This window comes from Pristis pectinata, chromosome 25, assembly GCF_009764475.1.
Source record: "Pristis pectinata isolate sPriPec2 chromosome 25, sPriPec2.1.pri, whole genome shotgun sequence".
NCBI classification, from domain to species: Eukaryota; Metazoa; Chordata; class Chondrichthyes; order Rhinopristiformes; family Pristidae; genus Pristis; species Pristis pectinata.
Window position 1 is genome coordinate 673,491 of NC_067429.1, and position 14,731 is coordinate 688,221.

Here is a 14,731-nt window from a genome sequence, read left to right on the forward strand (position 1 = left end):
CATCGTTGTACAGACAGCAACAGGTATGCCGGGAATGATGAGCGGAGGCCAGGATGTCCGAGCTGCAGGTGTTCCTCGGTGTTTGATTCGGGGAGGGCATCAGACCAAGGAGCTTACAGAAAGCTGGCACATTTGGGGACAACCCTTCACTGGGCAGACATAAAATGCTCTGGGTCACCTGTACGGTATGTGATTCATCTGCATTCCACAAAAGTTCACTGTGTATATTCTTAAACCCTGTTTTCCAGCCTCCCTCACTGGCAGGATTGCCATGAGCTCTGGAGCAAAAAACGTCGACGACAGAAGCAAGCTGGAATTGTCGACGATCCGCCGGTGCCCAAAGCACCCCGGAAAGACACCACGATCGGCACCGACGACAGTCGGAACAGCACACCTCAGGGTGCACCACCGACACAGGGGAAAGCACAGAGCAGCACCACCGATGTGGGCGGTGAGTTACTGGGTGATTACTGAGTGAGCTGAGCCCAGAGGGGAGGTGTGTGACCGATGAGGGCGGTGAGTTACTGAGTCATTACTGAGTGTGTTGAGCCCAGAGGGGAGGTGTGTGACCGATGGGGAGATCTGGATCATTGATGTTTCTGGGCTAGGTGAATGGATGGTTGGGTCCTGCCATCACCTTCACTGCCAGCTATTTGCATTCCCCTCCATCCACACTACATCGTCAACTGACAGGATTTCTCCGGAGCTGCTCCGGGTACAGCCTTGGCAACGGTAGATTGGATTGTGGTGGCAGAGATCACAGAGAGAGAGGAATTACACAGTGCTTTCCCCGCCATGAGGGCTTCCGACAGTGGAACAAATTGAAACCAGAGAATGAATTGTCAGATGTTGTCATTCCCATGGCCAAAACATCCAAAGATTTCTTCTGAAGCCAGCTGTCACTTTATAGAATATTTTACTTTTATTTATCTTGCAGTTATTCATATAACGAATCTTCACCATTGTTAGAAGTACAGGTATTGTAATCAGGATATTGAGGCCAAGCAGTGTGTTCAGGTGAAGCAGGACTGGATGGTGAGGGACAGGTCACCCACTGCAGTTCAATCCCTATATTGAATCAGACATTCTTGATTCTTATTTGTGTTCTTTCTATTTTCTGCCATTATAAGTTACTCTGCCCACAGGAACTGATGGCATTGTGGCCAAGTTTGCAGATGATACAAAGATAGGTGGGGGGACAGGTAGTGTTGTGGAGAGAGGGAGTCTGTGGAAGGACTTGGACAGGTTGGGAGAATGGGCAAAGAAGTGGCAGATGGACCACTGTGTAGGGAAGTGTGGGGTTATATGCTTAGGTAGGAAGAATAAAGGTGTAGATTATTTTCTAAATGGGGAGAGAATTGAGAATTCTGATTTCAGAGATCCAAAGTCCAGTACAGTATTCCCTTATGGTTAACTAACAGGTTGAATTAGTGGTAAGGAAGGCAAATGCAATGTTAGCATTCATTTCAAGAGGACTAGAATATAAAAGCGTACTGCTGAGGATTTATAAGGTGTTGGTTAGACCGCATTTGGAATATTGTGAGCAATTTTGCAGCCCATATCTTGGGAAACATGTGGAGAGGGTCCAGAGAAAGTTCATGGAATGATCCCAGGAATGAAAGGCTTGACGTCTGAGGAGTGTTTGGTGTCTCTGGGCCTGTACTTGATGGAGTTCAGAAAGATTGAAGGGGGAGTCTCGTTGAAACCTACCGGATACTGAAAGGCGTGGAGGTTATTTCCATCAGTGGGAGAGTCTCGGACCAGAGGGCACAGCCTCAGAATAAAGGGACATCCTGAGATGAAGAAGAATTTCTTCAGCCAGAGGGTTGTGAATCTGTGGAATTCGTTGCCACAGACGACTGTGGAGGCCAAGTCATTGGGTGTGTTTAAGGCAGAGATTGATGGGTTCTTGATTGGTGAAGGGGTTAAAGGTTACGAGGAGGAGGCGAGAGAATGGGGTTGAAAAAAAAATCAGCCCTGATCAAATGGTGGAGCAGACATGATGGGCTGAATGGCCTAATTCTGCTCCTATATCTAATGGTCTTCTTTCTTATATTAGTGCCAGTATATAAGCATGCGACGTGCTGAAACTGAACCAACTCCACTGGTGGAAGTTACACGTACAGAGTGCCTGGTTTGGAAGAACAAGGATTTAGTGGCAGGTTAGGCTGTAAGACTGAGCTGCTCTGTCATTCAGTAAGATCACAGATCATCTTGTGCTTCAACACCACTTTGCTCTATAGGAAGGATGCTTTGAGGGGAGGTCTAAACGTTTGGCAGGGAGGGGTGGTGGGCACAGGGAAGTAGCATTGAAGAGGTGTGAAAAGGATTGGGAGAGGGAAACAGCCTTTGGTCAGGACCAGACTAAATGAGAATCCAAGAAGGGCTTTGCTTTCAGTGCATGTACGTGAACACAAGAAGAGTATTAAACTAGGTTGGTGGGTTGCAGGAGCAGCTCATCACGTAAGAATAATGGGTTGTGGCGGCAACAGAGATCTGGCTTAAAAACACGGCAGGAACAGGTTCTGATTATTTCCGGACACAGTGTTTAGGAAAGGGAAGGAAGGTGAGGGAGTCGAGGCCTTGGTGATGGAGGATGGTGCAGTGCTGGAGAGAGAGAGGTTGCTGGAACAATCAGGATTGCACCACTGGGCTGTCCTATAGACTGCCAACCAGAGGGAAGGATACCGAGGAGCAAACAGCCAGGGAAAATGCCGAGATGTGCCAGGACCATACAGTGGTGATGCTGGCCACTTTATCAAGTCCACTCCAGATGAACCCAGTAACCACTGACCAGTCGGCTCAATCTCGGTACTGGGGAAGGTTCTAGAAATGATAACTAGGAACAGAATTAACATTCACTTGGATAAGCATGGATCGACTAGGGAAAGGCAAGTCATGTCTAATTAAATGTTTCTCGAGGTGGTGCAGCTGGGGGAGGTTCCAGAAACTGGACCGGTCCTGACCTCCAGTGATGTCTGAAGTAGGCACGATTTCTCTATGACCACGTGGATTTCCCTTGGATGCTCTGGTTTCCTCCCACTTCTCAAAGGCAGAGGTTAATTGGTCACTTAAAATCAGCCCCAATGCAGGTGATTGTGAGGGGAACGAGGGTAGAATCGATCAGCATGTGTGAGAAAACAGGTTACCGGGAAACGGGATGGGATTGCTCTGAAACCAGCACAGATGTGATGAGCTGAATGGCCTGTCTTAGAAGAATAAGAGACGGGGTTGATGAATGAAATGTTGTAGATGCGACTTCCCAACGGCATTTATTAAGATGCCACATCATTGCAGGACCGGCATGGATGAAAGACTGACTGAGTAAGATATACTGTATGGTGAGAGGTTGTCTATTGGACAGCAGGGTAGAGTTGGTGGAACTCCCTCGGGGTCAGTCCTGTCTCTGCTGCTTTTCTTTGGACTTGGAAATCCAGGGTATAATTTCCAAATTGGCAGATGACACATAACTGGGAGACAAAATGAACAATGAGGAGAAGTTCACGTCTCACATTACATTTCATCTGCCGCTCATCAGCCTGTAGAAGGAAGATGGAACTAGCTGATGGGTGGCAGCTTTAATGCAAAGAAACATGAACTGTTCGAAGTTGGTAGCAGCAATGAGAGGCAATGTGAATTGAGGGGCACAATTCTAAAAAGTAACGAAAGAACCAAGCAATCTCAGGGTACATGTTATAGTTCAGCAAAAGTGCAGAGCTGGTTGAGAAACTGTTTAGAAGAGCATTCGGGATCCACACAGTCAGAGTACAGGAGCAAATAGGTCATGATGGACCTTTTGTAGACACTGGTTCAGCCACAACTGGAGACTTGTGGCCAGTTCTGAGAGTCACACTTCAGGGAAAATGTTGATGGCTCCAGAGAGGATTGAAAGAGATTCACTAAACTGATTGCAGGGTTGATGGACTTCAGTCCTGTGGACAGACTGGTGATGATGTTGGGTTGTTCAGCTTGGAACAGCGCAGGTTATGAGGGGATCTGACAGGTATTTAAGGTGATGAGTCGTAGGGATAGCATAAACAGGGAGAAACGATCCCATTGGCAGAAGGGTCCAGAGTGAATGAGAAAAGGTGAGTGTTTGGAGTCTGGGATGTACTGCCGTGGGAGTGTTGGAGCTGGATTCAAAAGTGAGCTGGATAGACATTGAATGGAAACATCTTCAGGGCTGTGGGGAGAGTTGCTGTAGAGCTAGTATAGACTCAGGCTGAACGGTCTTCTTCCCTGCTTAGATATAAGAAAAATGGTAGAAACAGCAGGAGGCCATTTGGCCCCTTGTCCCTGCTGCACCATTCAGTAAGATCAACACCACTCTCCTGCCCTGATCCCACGTCCTTTCATCCCCTCTGCTAATCAATCCTGTATCCTCTGTTTACCTTTTTTGCCCAAATATCATGCAATCTCAGCCTTCATATAATGAAACGTTCACGGTCCTCTGTGGTTGAGAACCTGTACCCCTCTGCATAAAAAGGTTTCTCCTCTCTGCTGCCCCTCAGGTTTCATCACCTTCCCCCTCAGTCCCTCTCAGAATCCTGCAGTGTCAGTGCGATCACCTCTCATTCTCCACACACTGCAAAGGGGGCAGTGAGACTGCAGCAAAATGTAAACCACTGGTGGAACGGGCGGGTCTGTGGTGGATGAAGTTAATGTGAAGAAATATGAGATGATGCATTTTGGCAGGATGAGAAGAGGCCATGTAGAATAAAGGATACTGTTCCTAAAGGAATGCAGGATGAGGGGTATGGGTGCACATCACAGACGGTGGTAGGACAGGTTGGGACAGTGGTTACAAGTCGTACGCAATTCTTGCTGAACCTTTCTGGTCTGGCCTCAACTGGAGTAGTGTTCAATTCATTGTAGGAAGGGTGTGGAGACATTGGAGAGCGTCCAAGGAAAGATTTAAAGCAATGGTTCTTGGGGTGAGAACCACAGTTGCAAGGATAGGTTAGAGAGGCCAGGACTGTTTACTTTAGAGAAAGACAAGGGGAGGTCTGATGGTGGAGGGCTGGGGACTAGAGGTCACAGATATAAAATGAAGAAGGGGAGGATTAAGGTTTGAGGAGTATATTATGCAGAATGTGGCTGGAATCTGGGTCACCACCTGTGGATATGGTGGAGGCAGGTTCCATTGTCACCTTCAAGATCAATTGGATGAGTATTTTTTGAGGAAAAGGGGCCGGGGCTGGAATTAATGAGTTGCTCTGGTCTTGCACCAGCCTAGATATGATGGGCTGGATGATCTCTGTGCTGTCACCATTCTGGAGTTAGAGGAGGAATTAGCCCACAATGCACAGTTAGTTTTCATCATAAATGTGGATGACAAATTGTAATAAACTCTTAACTGGGAGTAGGATTTACAATGCAGAGATATCAGTAAATAACTACACCATTCAGGCTGTTTTTATCAGGGTGTGTCTTGAATATTACCGACTAGCCTATTTTTAGCTCAGTCACTCCTATCAGCCCAAAATGCATTCCAAAGTAAACCTACATTGTGTGTGCCCATTTACTGAACAGATCCTGGACACTGCTGGTAACACTCACCTGTACGTAACCCCCACCCTTGCCCGACCTTAACCATTTTGCAAACACACACATGGTTAAGCTCACATGGATATCAAAGGCAAAGAGGTCCAGAACATTGATGATTCCACTCATTCGTTCCCAAGCTGCAGGAATTCTCTCTGCCACTGACTGTGTGTAAAGTGAGTCTCCTGTTGTGGATGTAGATGTGGTGAAAGTGACCGGAGAGAACTTTGAACCTTGCTTTGTTTTGTGTAGGGATCAGAGATGCTGCACAGCAACTAAACCAGAACGAGCTCGCCGTGCTGCTGAACCTGCTGCAGACACAGACCAACCTCAGCCTCACCCAGCTGGCACAGGCCCTGAATGTCAGCACCAACCCAGAGACCCAGCAGCAGTGGAATGTGCTCAGCCAATCACTGGTGGCCCTGGCTGAGGCCACCAGTCAGCAGCAGGACGCTGCTCCATCTGCAGTGACCCACCCTCCTCCACTTCCGCCTGCACCGTCAACCGAGCTGCCTCCAACGACAGTGCCTCTCCCACCTGCTCCGGCACCCCTGCCTCCAATCCAAGCTCCTCTCCCACAAGTCCTGGCTTCCCTGCCACAGACAGCGTGCACCCAGCCGTCTCAGTCCGTGTCGCAGGCTGCCGACTCTCAGACGGACACACAGAACTTGCTGACCATTTTACTGAGTCAGCTGATCAAATCTCAGGAAACCACTGTGGTGCCCGAAGAAAGTAACGGACTCAGAGCAAGTGATGGAGCCCAGCAGCTGCCAACGGTCACTGCCACTCCTGACACCACCGGTAAGTGCTGCTCCCCATCACTGCTCACCACATTGCCTCTCCTCACTGGTTCACCCACTCTCACGGGGCAGTGAGCTGTTAGGTACCTTACACCTCTGCTGTTCTGGACGTTGTCTCCAAAACCCAGACAGCTGCTACGTTTTCACATCATTCAACGGTTGTATGAGATGCGGCTTTAACCTTGCCCCGAGCTTCATCGGGAAAGGGTCGTCATAGGATCATGGAATCGCACAGCACAGAAACGGGTCCTTACTTCATCTGTGATGTCTGTCTGCACTAATCCTTCTGCATTAGGCCATGTCCCTCTGAACCTTTCCCATCCCAGTAACCGTCCAAATGCCTTTTAAACGTTGTAACTGTATCTGCCTCCACTGGCAACTGGTTCCAGATACCCACCATCCTCTGTGAAAAACCGACCCTCAGATCTCCTTTAAATTTCTCCCCTCTCACTACTAGACTCCTCACCCTGGGGAAAAGATTCTGGCTGTCCTATCTATGCCCCTCAGAAGTTTGTAAACCTCCATAAGGTCACCCTTCAGCCTCCTACTTTCCAGGGCAGATACACCAAGTCCAACCAATCTCTCCTTATAACTACAGCCCTCCATTCCAGGCAACATCATGATGGACATTTTCTGCACTCCATTGCCATCAAATCCTTCCTGTAGCATGGTAACCACAACAGTACACATGTGGTCTAACCAATGTTTGTACAACTGCAACATGATGTCCCAGTGCCTCAGCCTGTGAAGGCAAGTACACCAAATGCCTTTTTCACCACCCTATCCACCACTTCCAGGGAACTACAGGTGACCCCAAGGTCTCTCTGTACATTCACACTCGTAAGGTCCCTGCCGTAGAGTAAATGTTCTCCATACTTAACCTCTGATCTCTTGGAATTAGCTGGTGTTAACTCAGGTGACCAAGAGTCTGGAAGCTGACGGGAAATAGGTAAAGTGCAGAAAAGCAGGTGTTTAGCTCTCTGACCTGCCTAATACCAAGTGGTTGACCTGTGCCCGTCCTGTCCTTCCACAACCACCTGGTCAACGCGTTCTTCAGCATTAAAGTCTCTGCTTCAACTTAACTCCGGTGCCTGTCACAACTCCCCACAGGTATCTCTCTCTCCCACCCCATCTCTCTCTCTCCCACCCCATCTCTCTCTCTCCCACCCCATCTCTCTCTCTCTCTCGTCTCTCTCTCTCTCCTCTCTCTCTCTCCTCTCTCTCTCTCTCTCCTCTCTCTCTCTCTCTCCTCTCCTCTCTCTCTCTCCTCTCTCTCTCTCTCTCTCTCTCTCTCTCTCTCTCTCTCTCTCTCCTCTCTCTCTCTCTCTCTCTCCTCTCTCCTCTCTCTCTCTCTCCTCTCTCTCTCTCTCCTCTCTCTCTCTCTCCTCTCTCTCTCTCTCCTCTCTCTCTCTCTCCTCTCTCTCTCTCCTCTCTCTCTCTCCTCTCTCTCTCTCCTCTCTCCTCTCTCTCCTCTCTCTCCTCTCTCTCCTCTCTCTCCTCTCTCTCCTCTCTCTCCTCTCTCTCCTCTCTCTCCTCTCTCTCTCCTCTCTCTCCTCTCTCTCCTCTCTCTCTCCTCTCTCTCTCCTCTCTCTCTCCCCTCTCTCCCCTCTCTCCCCTCTCTCCCCTCTCTCCCCTCTCTCCCCTCTCTCCCCTCTCTCCCCTCTCTCCCCTCTCTCCCCTCTCTCCCCTCTCTCCCCTCTCTCCCCTCTCTCCCCTCTCTCCCCTCTCTCCCCTCTCTCCCCTCTCTCTCTCCTCTCTCTCTCCTCTCTCTCTCCTCTCTCTCTCCTCTCTCTCTCCTCTCCTCTCTCTCCTCTCTCTCCTCTCTCTCCTCTCCTCTCCTCTCTCTCCTCTCCTCTCTCCCTCTCTTCCTCTCCTCTCTCTCTCCTCTCTCCTCTCTCTCCTCTCTCCCCTCTCTCCCCCTCCCCTCTCCCCCCTCCCCTCTCCCCCCTCCCCTCTCCCCTCTCCCCCCTCCCCTCTCCCCCCTCCCCTCTCCCCCCTCCCCTCTCCCCCCTCCCCTCTCCCCCCTCCCCCTCTCCCCCCCTCCCCCCTCCCTCCCCCTCTCCCCCCCTCTCCCCCCCTCTCTCCCCCCCCTCTCTCCCCCCCCTCTCTCCCCCCCCTCTCTCCCCCCCCTCTCCCCCCCCTCTCCCCCCCCTCTCTCCCCCCCCTCTCTCCCCCCCCTCTCTCCCCCCCCTCTCTCCCCCCCCCTCTCTCCCCCCCCTCTCTCCCCCCCCTCTCTCCCCCCCCTCTCTCCCCCCCCTCTCTCCCCCCCCTCTCTCCCCCCCCTCCCCCCCCTCTCTCCCCCCCCTCTCTCCCCCCCCTCTCTCCCCCCCCTCTCCCCCCCCCCTCTCCCCCCCCCTCTCTCCCCCCCTCTCTCCCCCCCCTCTCTCCCCCCCCTCTCTCCCCCCCCTCTCTCCCCCCCTCTCTCCCCCCCCCTCTCTCCCCCCCCCTCTCTCCCCCCCCTCTCTCCCCCCCCTCTCTCCCCCCCCCTCTCTCCTCTCTCACCCCCCCCCCCTCCACACCTCACTGCAAGCACCATTTTCTCAGTCCCGTCCCAACATGTTATTGAGAATGTAGCTGTCCACTCCCCCCACAATTTCCTGTCACAAGCACACCCAGTTTTCCAGATCTCTTCATATTTACAGGAGTCTGGCACATCCTGTGAATCTGTGCTGTCCTATGTCCCACCAGATCCTCGACACCTTCCAGTTATGTCAAGTCTCTGGGTTACTGCACAGCTCCTGATATCCCTTTACACCTCAATGCACTCAATACCTCTGGTCTTAAAGCCATTTTTCCTTCCTTCTAGCAGCTTGGCACTGCTTTCCTATCCCTGAGTCCCTCTGCTGCTCAGGTTCCGTAACTGGGGGTATTTTACAGGATGTCGCCCCTCACATTCACTTACATTGACTTCCATCTGCAGGGGCTGTGCCAGCAGTGAGGGAAGTGTTGTTGGGGTGGTGGGGGGTGTTGTGGGAGGAGTGTGGGAACGGTGGGGGGGTGTGCGGGAGCGGTGGGGGGGTGTGCGGGAGCGGTGGGGGGTGTGCGGGAGCGGTGGGGGGGTGTGCGGGAGCGGTGGGGGGGTGTGCGGGAGCGGTGGGGGGTGTGCGGAAGCAGTGGGGGGTGTCGGGGAGCATTGGGGCGGTCTGGGAGCAGTGGGGGGGTGCGGGGGAGCGGTGGGGGGTGTGGGGGCAGTGGGTGGTTTGTGGGGGGCGCGGGGGAGCGGTGGGGGGGCGATGGGGGGGCGCGGGGGAGCGGTGTGGGGGCAGTGGGTGGTTTGTGGGGGGCGCGGGGGAGCGGTGGGGGGCACGGGAGCGGTGGGGGGGTGTGGGGGGCACGGGGGAGCGGTGGGGGGCGCAGGGGGGCGCTGGGGGGTGTGGGGTGGTGCACAACAGCAGGGCAGTAACCAGTGCTTTGCACTTTGTGTCCAGACGATGCTCCTGTCACTAAATTGGATCTCAAGGCTCCTGCAGTCCCTGCACTCAGTCAAACCCGAATTCTTCCTCCGGACCAGCGGCCACCTGAACCACCGGGACCCCCGCCCTCCCTCGGCGATACAGACTGTCGAGTTAATCTGCGAGGGAGCCCCTCCACTGAGGACCCAAATGCAGGAGTGAAAGCTGCTTTGCTGCAGCTGTTGCACAGGGAGGACGTGCTGGAGAACGACAGGCAGAGCACGGCAGCCGATTACTCTGGCCCACACTTAGCGAACAGCTACAACGCCGACAGCTTCAGGAACAATCTCAGCACCAGCGAAAGAAGAGACTCTGAAATGACCAGCCACACCTTACTGGACAGCAAGTCTGCATTGTGTGTGAGCTCGTCCCAACAGCTGGGCCAATCCCGGACACTCTCTGGCTCCAGCAGTGAGTTTGGGGAATCCAGTAGCTACCAAGACCTGGGTGCAATGCAGTTCACCGCAGACCAGGATCACCGGTTTAATTTTACCAGAGTTACTTTACCAGCTCTGGTAACTGGTGCAGATGGTAACAATAGCACAAGCATACCTGCAGATGCCAAACCAGCGAACTACAGCTACAGCACCATGCCAACAGGTGCTCTGCCCAGCAGCTCTCTGCCGGGGCTGAGCTGGAACGTGACATCGCGGGGCTCAGGGTATAACAGGGCACAGGGCCGGGTACCAGCCAGAGGTGGCAGAGGGCGGGGTGTTCCCTACTAACCCCTCACTCACCTAGAGTGCTTTCTTATGATCATGTCCTTGGAGAGAGCCAACTGTAATCACTGTTGAAAGGGTTAAGCAGCTCACTGCGCCACATCATTCCTGACAAGGCAGGGACTAGCCACTGGAGAATTGTAGTTTGGGACGATCCGTGAGCAGTGTGTGAACTGGCAGCCCTTTATCTGAGGGTGAAGATTCTTTCTTTGTAAAGTGACACTGTCGGGGATATCTCCTCATGACTTGTATAATCGATTTGAAAACATTTATGTCTCTGAAGACGATTGGACAATAGTGAAACAAAATGACATGTGGCAGCAACTCCAGCTGCATTGTCGTGTCAAAATGCAACAATACAGACTGTGGGAGGTCTGTGCAAGGGGAGTGGGCTGAGGTGGAGCCCACAGTCACTGAAGTGGAAAGATTATTAGCGAGCCTGCTGTCAGAGAAACAACACTGGAATTTGCTTGGCAGCCTGGCTGGAGAAATCAGTTTATTATAAAGGCTTGAAATCCTGGACCATTTCCTCCTCATTTCTCTGTACCTGAGCCTCCGTGGCAGCCTCTTTATGTTGTGTTCTTTTCTAAGTTACAAGTATCTCAGCAAATCTGCAATTAAACCTGAACAATGTTCTCACCTGGCCTAAGGTGTGACTTCCTTTACCTGTGAGCAGATTTATGTAGTGATTCAATATCACTGTGTCAGCCAGTGTGGCCTCCGCACACAGCGGCTCTCTTCTTCCTTACTAACCCCGTGCTCTGCTCCCCAACCCTCTCCCCATTGGCCTCCTGCTCCCCAACCCTCTCCCCATTGGCCTCCTGCTCCCCAACCGCCTCCCCATTGGCCTCCTGCTCCCCAACAGCCTCCGCATTGGCCTCCCCATCCCTCTCCCCATTGGCCTCCCCTGCTCCCCATCCCTCTCCCCATTAGCCTCGCCTACTCCCCATCCCATTGGCTTGCTGCTGCTCCCCATTCACCCTCCTCATTGCCCTCTTCCTGCTCCCTCCCATCTTTGACCCCTCCTAGTGCCCATCCCTCTCATTGAAGGTTTTTCCTCTGTTTCTCTGACCCTAATGTTCTATCACTTCATAGTCTGCAAAGTTGCCACTAATCCAACGTACTCAGAATCTGTCGCATCTCTTTCTGCTTTCAAGCTTGGTTTTGTTTTGGATGATCTTGTATGTGGTTTGACTTGCATGAGCTGCCCATGGTCCGCGTTCACAAGCTCCCTCTGGGAGTTGCTGCACTGACGGGGACCTGTGGGCTGTGCAGGGATCCTGGACACCTTCAGAGTGTAGAAGCCTCTCTTAAAGCCATGGGCTCCACAGTAAGACATGGTTCAGTTGCTGTAGTAACAAATTATTGTTCTGAGGATAAGGTTTCTGAATTTTTTTCAGCTTTTAGTAAATTTTACTTTAATAAAAAAAATTAATAAATGCATCTATGGGAGTCCTGGTGTTAGTGTGTCCTGACACAGCACAATGTCAAGTCTGCAGACCCTGGGCTGGGCCCCAGACCTCGGTGGTGTTGCTGAACACGGGAAGGGGTGCAACAGCTGTCGACCCTTGGGAAGGCAGCTCACCCTCCCCATCAGAGAGAGCTTCAACCCCTCCCCTTCAGCATTTCACTGCCGGGGTGTGCACTCGAATGTCCACTGGGATCGGGAGGATGCAAGAGACGGCAGACGCGGGAATCTGGGGCAACAAACAATCTGCTGGAGGAACTCAGCGGGTCGAGCAGCGTCTGTGAGAGGAAGGAATTGACGATGTTTCAGGTTGAAACCCTGCATCGGGACTGATGCAGGGACTTGACCCAAAATGTCAACAATTCCTTTCGCCACACAGATGCTGCTCGACCCGCTGAGTTCCTCCAGCAGGTGTCTCTCTCCACCACAATTTCATGTGTTTTTGAAATTGTTAAAGTTCCATGGTCTTTATTCCCCTATCCATTCTCGGAGATACTGGGGGTCAGAGTGGGGGTGTGGGGTGGGGGTTGGTGGGCGGTAATGGGGATCGGGTCATTGCGATAACTTTGGATCATTTTCTACTGAACATATTTGCCTCTAAAGGGAACTGCAGATGAATGACCTAAAACAACCCCAGTCCAGCACCAGGGATTCCCCCCATAGGGACAGAAGTGAAAAGTAGGAGGTGCTACTCAGCCAGTGTGGACCCTTGGTGAGACCACTGGGCACTGCAGAGAAGGTTCACAACGGAGTAGCAGGAAACAATGAACAGACTTGGTCTCGTGAGGCTGACCTAAAAGATGAAGGGTTTTGATGGTGGATACAGGGAGAATATTTCTGTTGGAAGAGCATGAGGAGATACTGCCAGGATTAGACCATCAGCGGAAGCTTGTTTACCCAAAGAGGAGTGAGGATGTGAAACTCCCTCCCACAACAAGTGGCTGGGGTGATTAATGTAGGATCATTTCAGGGAAAGCTGGGCTAGCATGAGAGGGAGAAGGGTCGGAGGCTTGAGTGAAGCATAAACCCAGCATAGACTGAGCTGAATGGCTGCTGTGTCCCACCTCCATTGTGGGTGATTCCCAAAGGCAGAGGGCTGAAGTATCGGCGAAAAGGAACAAATGGAGGTTAAACATGTCTCGTGTGGAGGTGTGGAACTCTGCCTGAGAGAATGGGGGAGGCTGGGCTACCATGAGTAGGGACCCACTCACACCAACCCCAAGCGGAGGGTTCCAGAGGAGGCAGGCTGCTGTGACCTACTGTAACGGTCGGGGTGGGAACATGCTGGACACTTACTTCCCAGCCAACGGATCGAGCCTGATTCTTTACCTTTCAGTCTGGGTAAAACCCACCGGTCTGGAACCACGGCCGCACTCCTGACGTTAATGGAACCATCAGCCGCTTGGTCACGAATGACTGATGGTCAGTGCCCAGTGTGTTGGTTAGCACATAGTGCGCTGGTCAGTGCCCGGTGTGTGGGTCAGACACAGTGTACTGGTCAGTGCCCGGTGTGAGGGTCAGCACACAGTGTACTGGTCAGTGCCCAGTGTGTGGGTCAGCACACAGTGTACCCGTCAGTGCCCAGTGTACCTTTCAGTGCCTGGTGTGTGGATCAGTGCCCGGTGTGAGGGTCAGCACACAGTGTACTGGTCAGTGCATGTTCTCAAAGCTCCCTGAAGAAATGCCACACCCCCACTGACTGTTGAACCTCTGGCCCATGGCTGCTCAGTCATGTTGTGAACACCGAGGCCATGCCTTGGGAGCTCACAAAGCCCCATGTAAACAGCGGAAGGGTGCAGCACCTCACAAACTACCCCTCCCTCCCACAGGATTGGAGTGGGAGCATTGTCCTTGATCTGGAGGGACTGAGCAGGGACAATTGGTGGGCGTGGCAGAGATCCGTACAGGACCACAACCCTTCACAGCTTACAGCACATATCCAGGTGTGGTGATGATGCAGAAGTGGTAACGCAGAGGTGAGGTGGACGTGCAGAGATGCTGGGGGAGGAGGACAATGTGGGGAACTGGGTGTCCCTGGTTTGTGGAATCACTGCAGGGAAGCAAACCGTTAGGGCAGCAGTCTGAATGCCTTTGTTGCAGGAGGTGGTGAGGGATGAAGTATGAATGGGGTTAGGTGTCACTGAGATTGCACTAGGCTGCGGAGAAAGCTTGGCTTTGCTATCTGCAGCTAAAGAATAAGCTGCCTTGGATTCCCAACTGATTCTGGGTGAGCGGTTGTCCTCTGGGGGGAAGACAGAGTGGCATTTACTCTCTGGGGGTGATCTTATTGGGGGGGGGGGCGGAGGAGGGTGAGAGAGGCTGACAGGGTGGATGACGGGGGCTTCCCCAGGATGGAGGATCTGGGACTGGGACAGAGTCTCAGGAAGAGGAGTTGGCTGTCGAGGATTAAGCTGATGAGAAATAGCTTCACAAGGAGGATGAGAAATTTCCGGAATTCCTTCCCTTGAGGCTGTGAACACTCAGCCAGTGAATGTCAGGGCTGGTGGACGTTTGAAAGGGTGGGAAGGTGAGGTTCGGGGACAGAGTGGGTGAGCACAGGATCAGCCCTGACCGCAGAACAGTGGACTGGCTCCTGCTTCTGTCTCATGCTCCCGTATTCACCCGAGCTGTGAACTGTGCTGCCTCCAGTCCTGATAAAGGCCCACTCCTGCACTTCCTTTGTTCGGAAAGTTTCTGCCCAGTTACATACTGCTGCTGTGTCCGAGGAGCTTGGACTCGGAGTGAGGA

General features: G+C 52.5%; 1 protein-coding gene across 1 annotated transcript in view; it reads left to right on the top strand.

Annotated features, from left to right (window-relative positions):
* cdk12 (cyclin-dependent kinase 12) overlaps positions 1-11,159 on the top strand; it is a gene marked incomplete at its 5' end in the record, with an annotated part of 47,338 nt that extends 36,179 nt beyond the window's left edge. Inside the window, 3 exons of the mRNA XM_052038365.1 lie at positions 249-451; positions 5,797-6,345; positions 9,773-11,159. Of these exons, the coding sequence (XP_051894325.1) occupies positions 249-451; positions 5,797-6,345; positions 9,773-10,521 (1,501 nt within the window). The remainder of the gene's footprint in view (positions 1-248; positions 452-5,796; positions 6,346-9,772) is intronic.
* Positions 11,160-14,731: the final 3,572 nt, after the last annotated feature.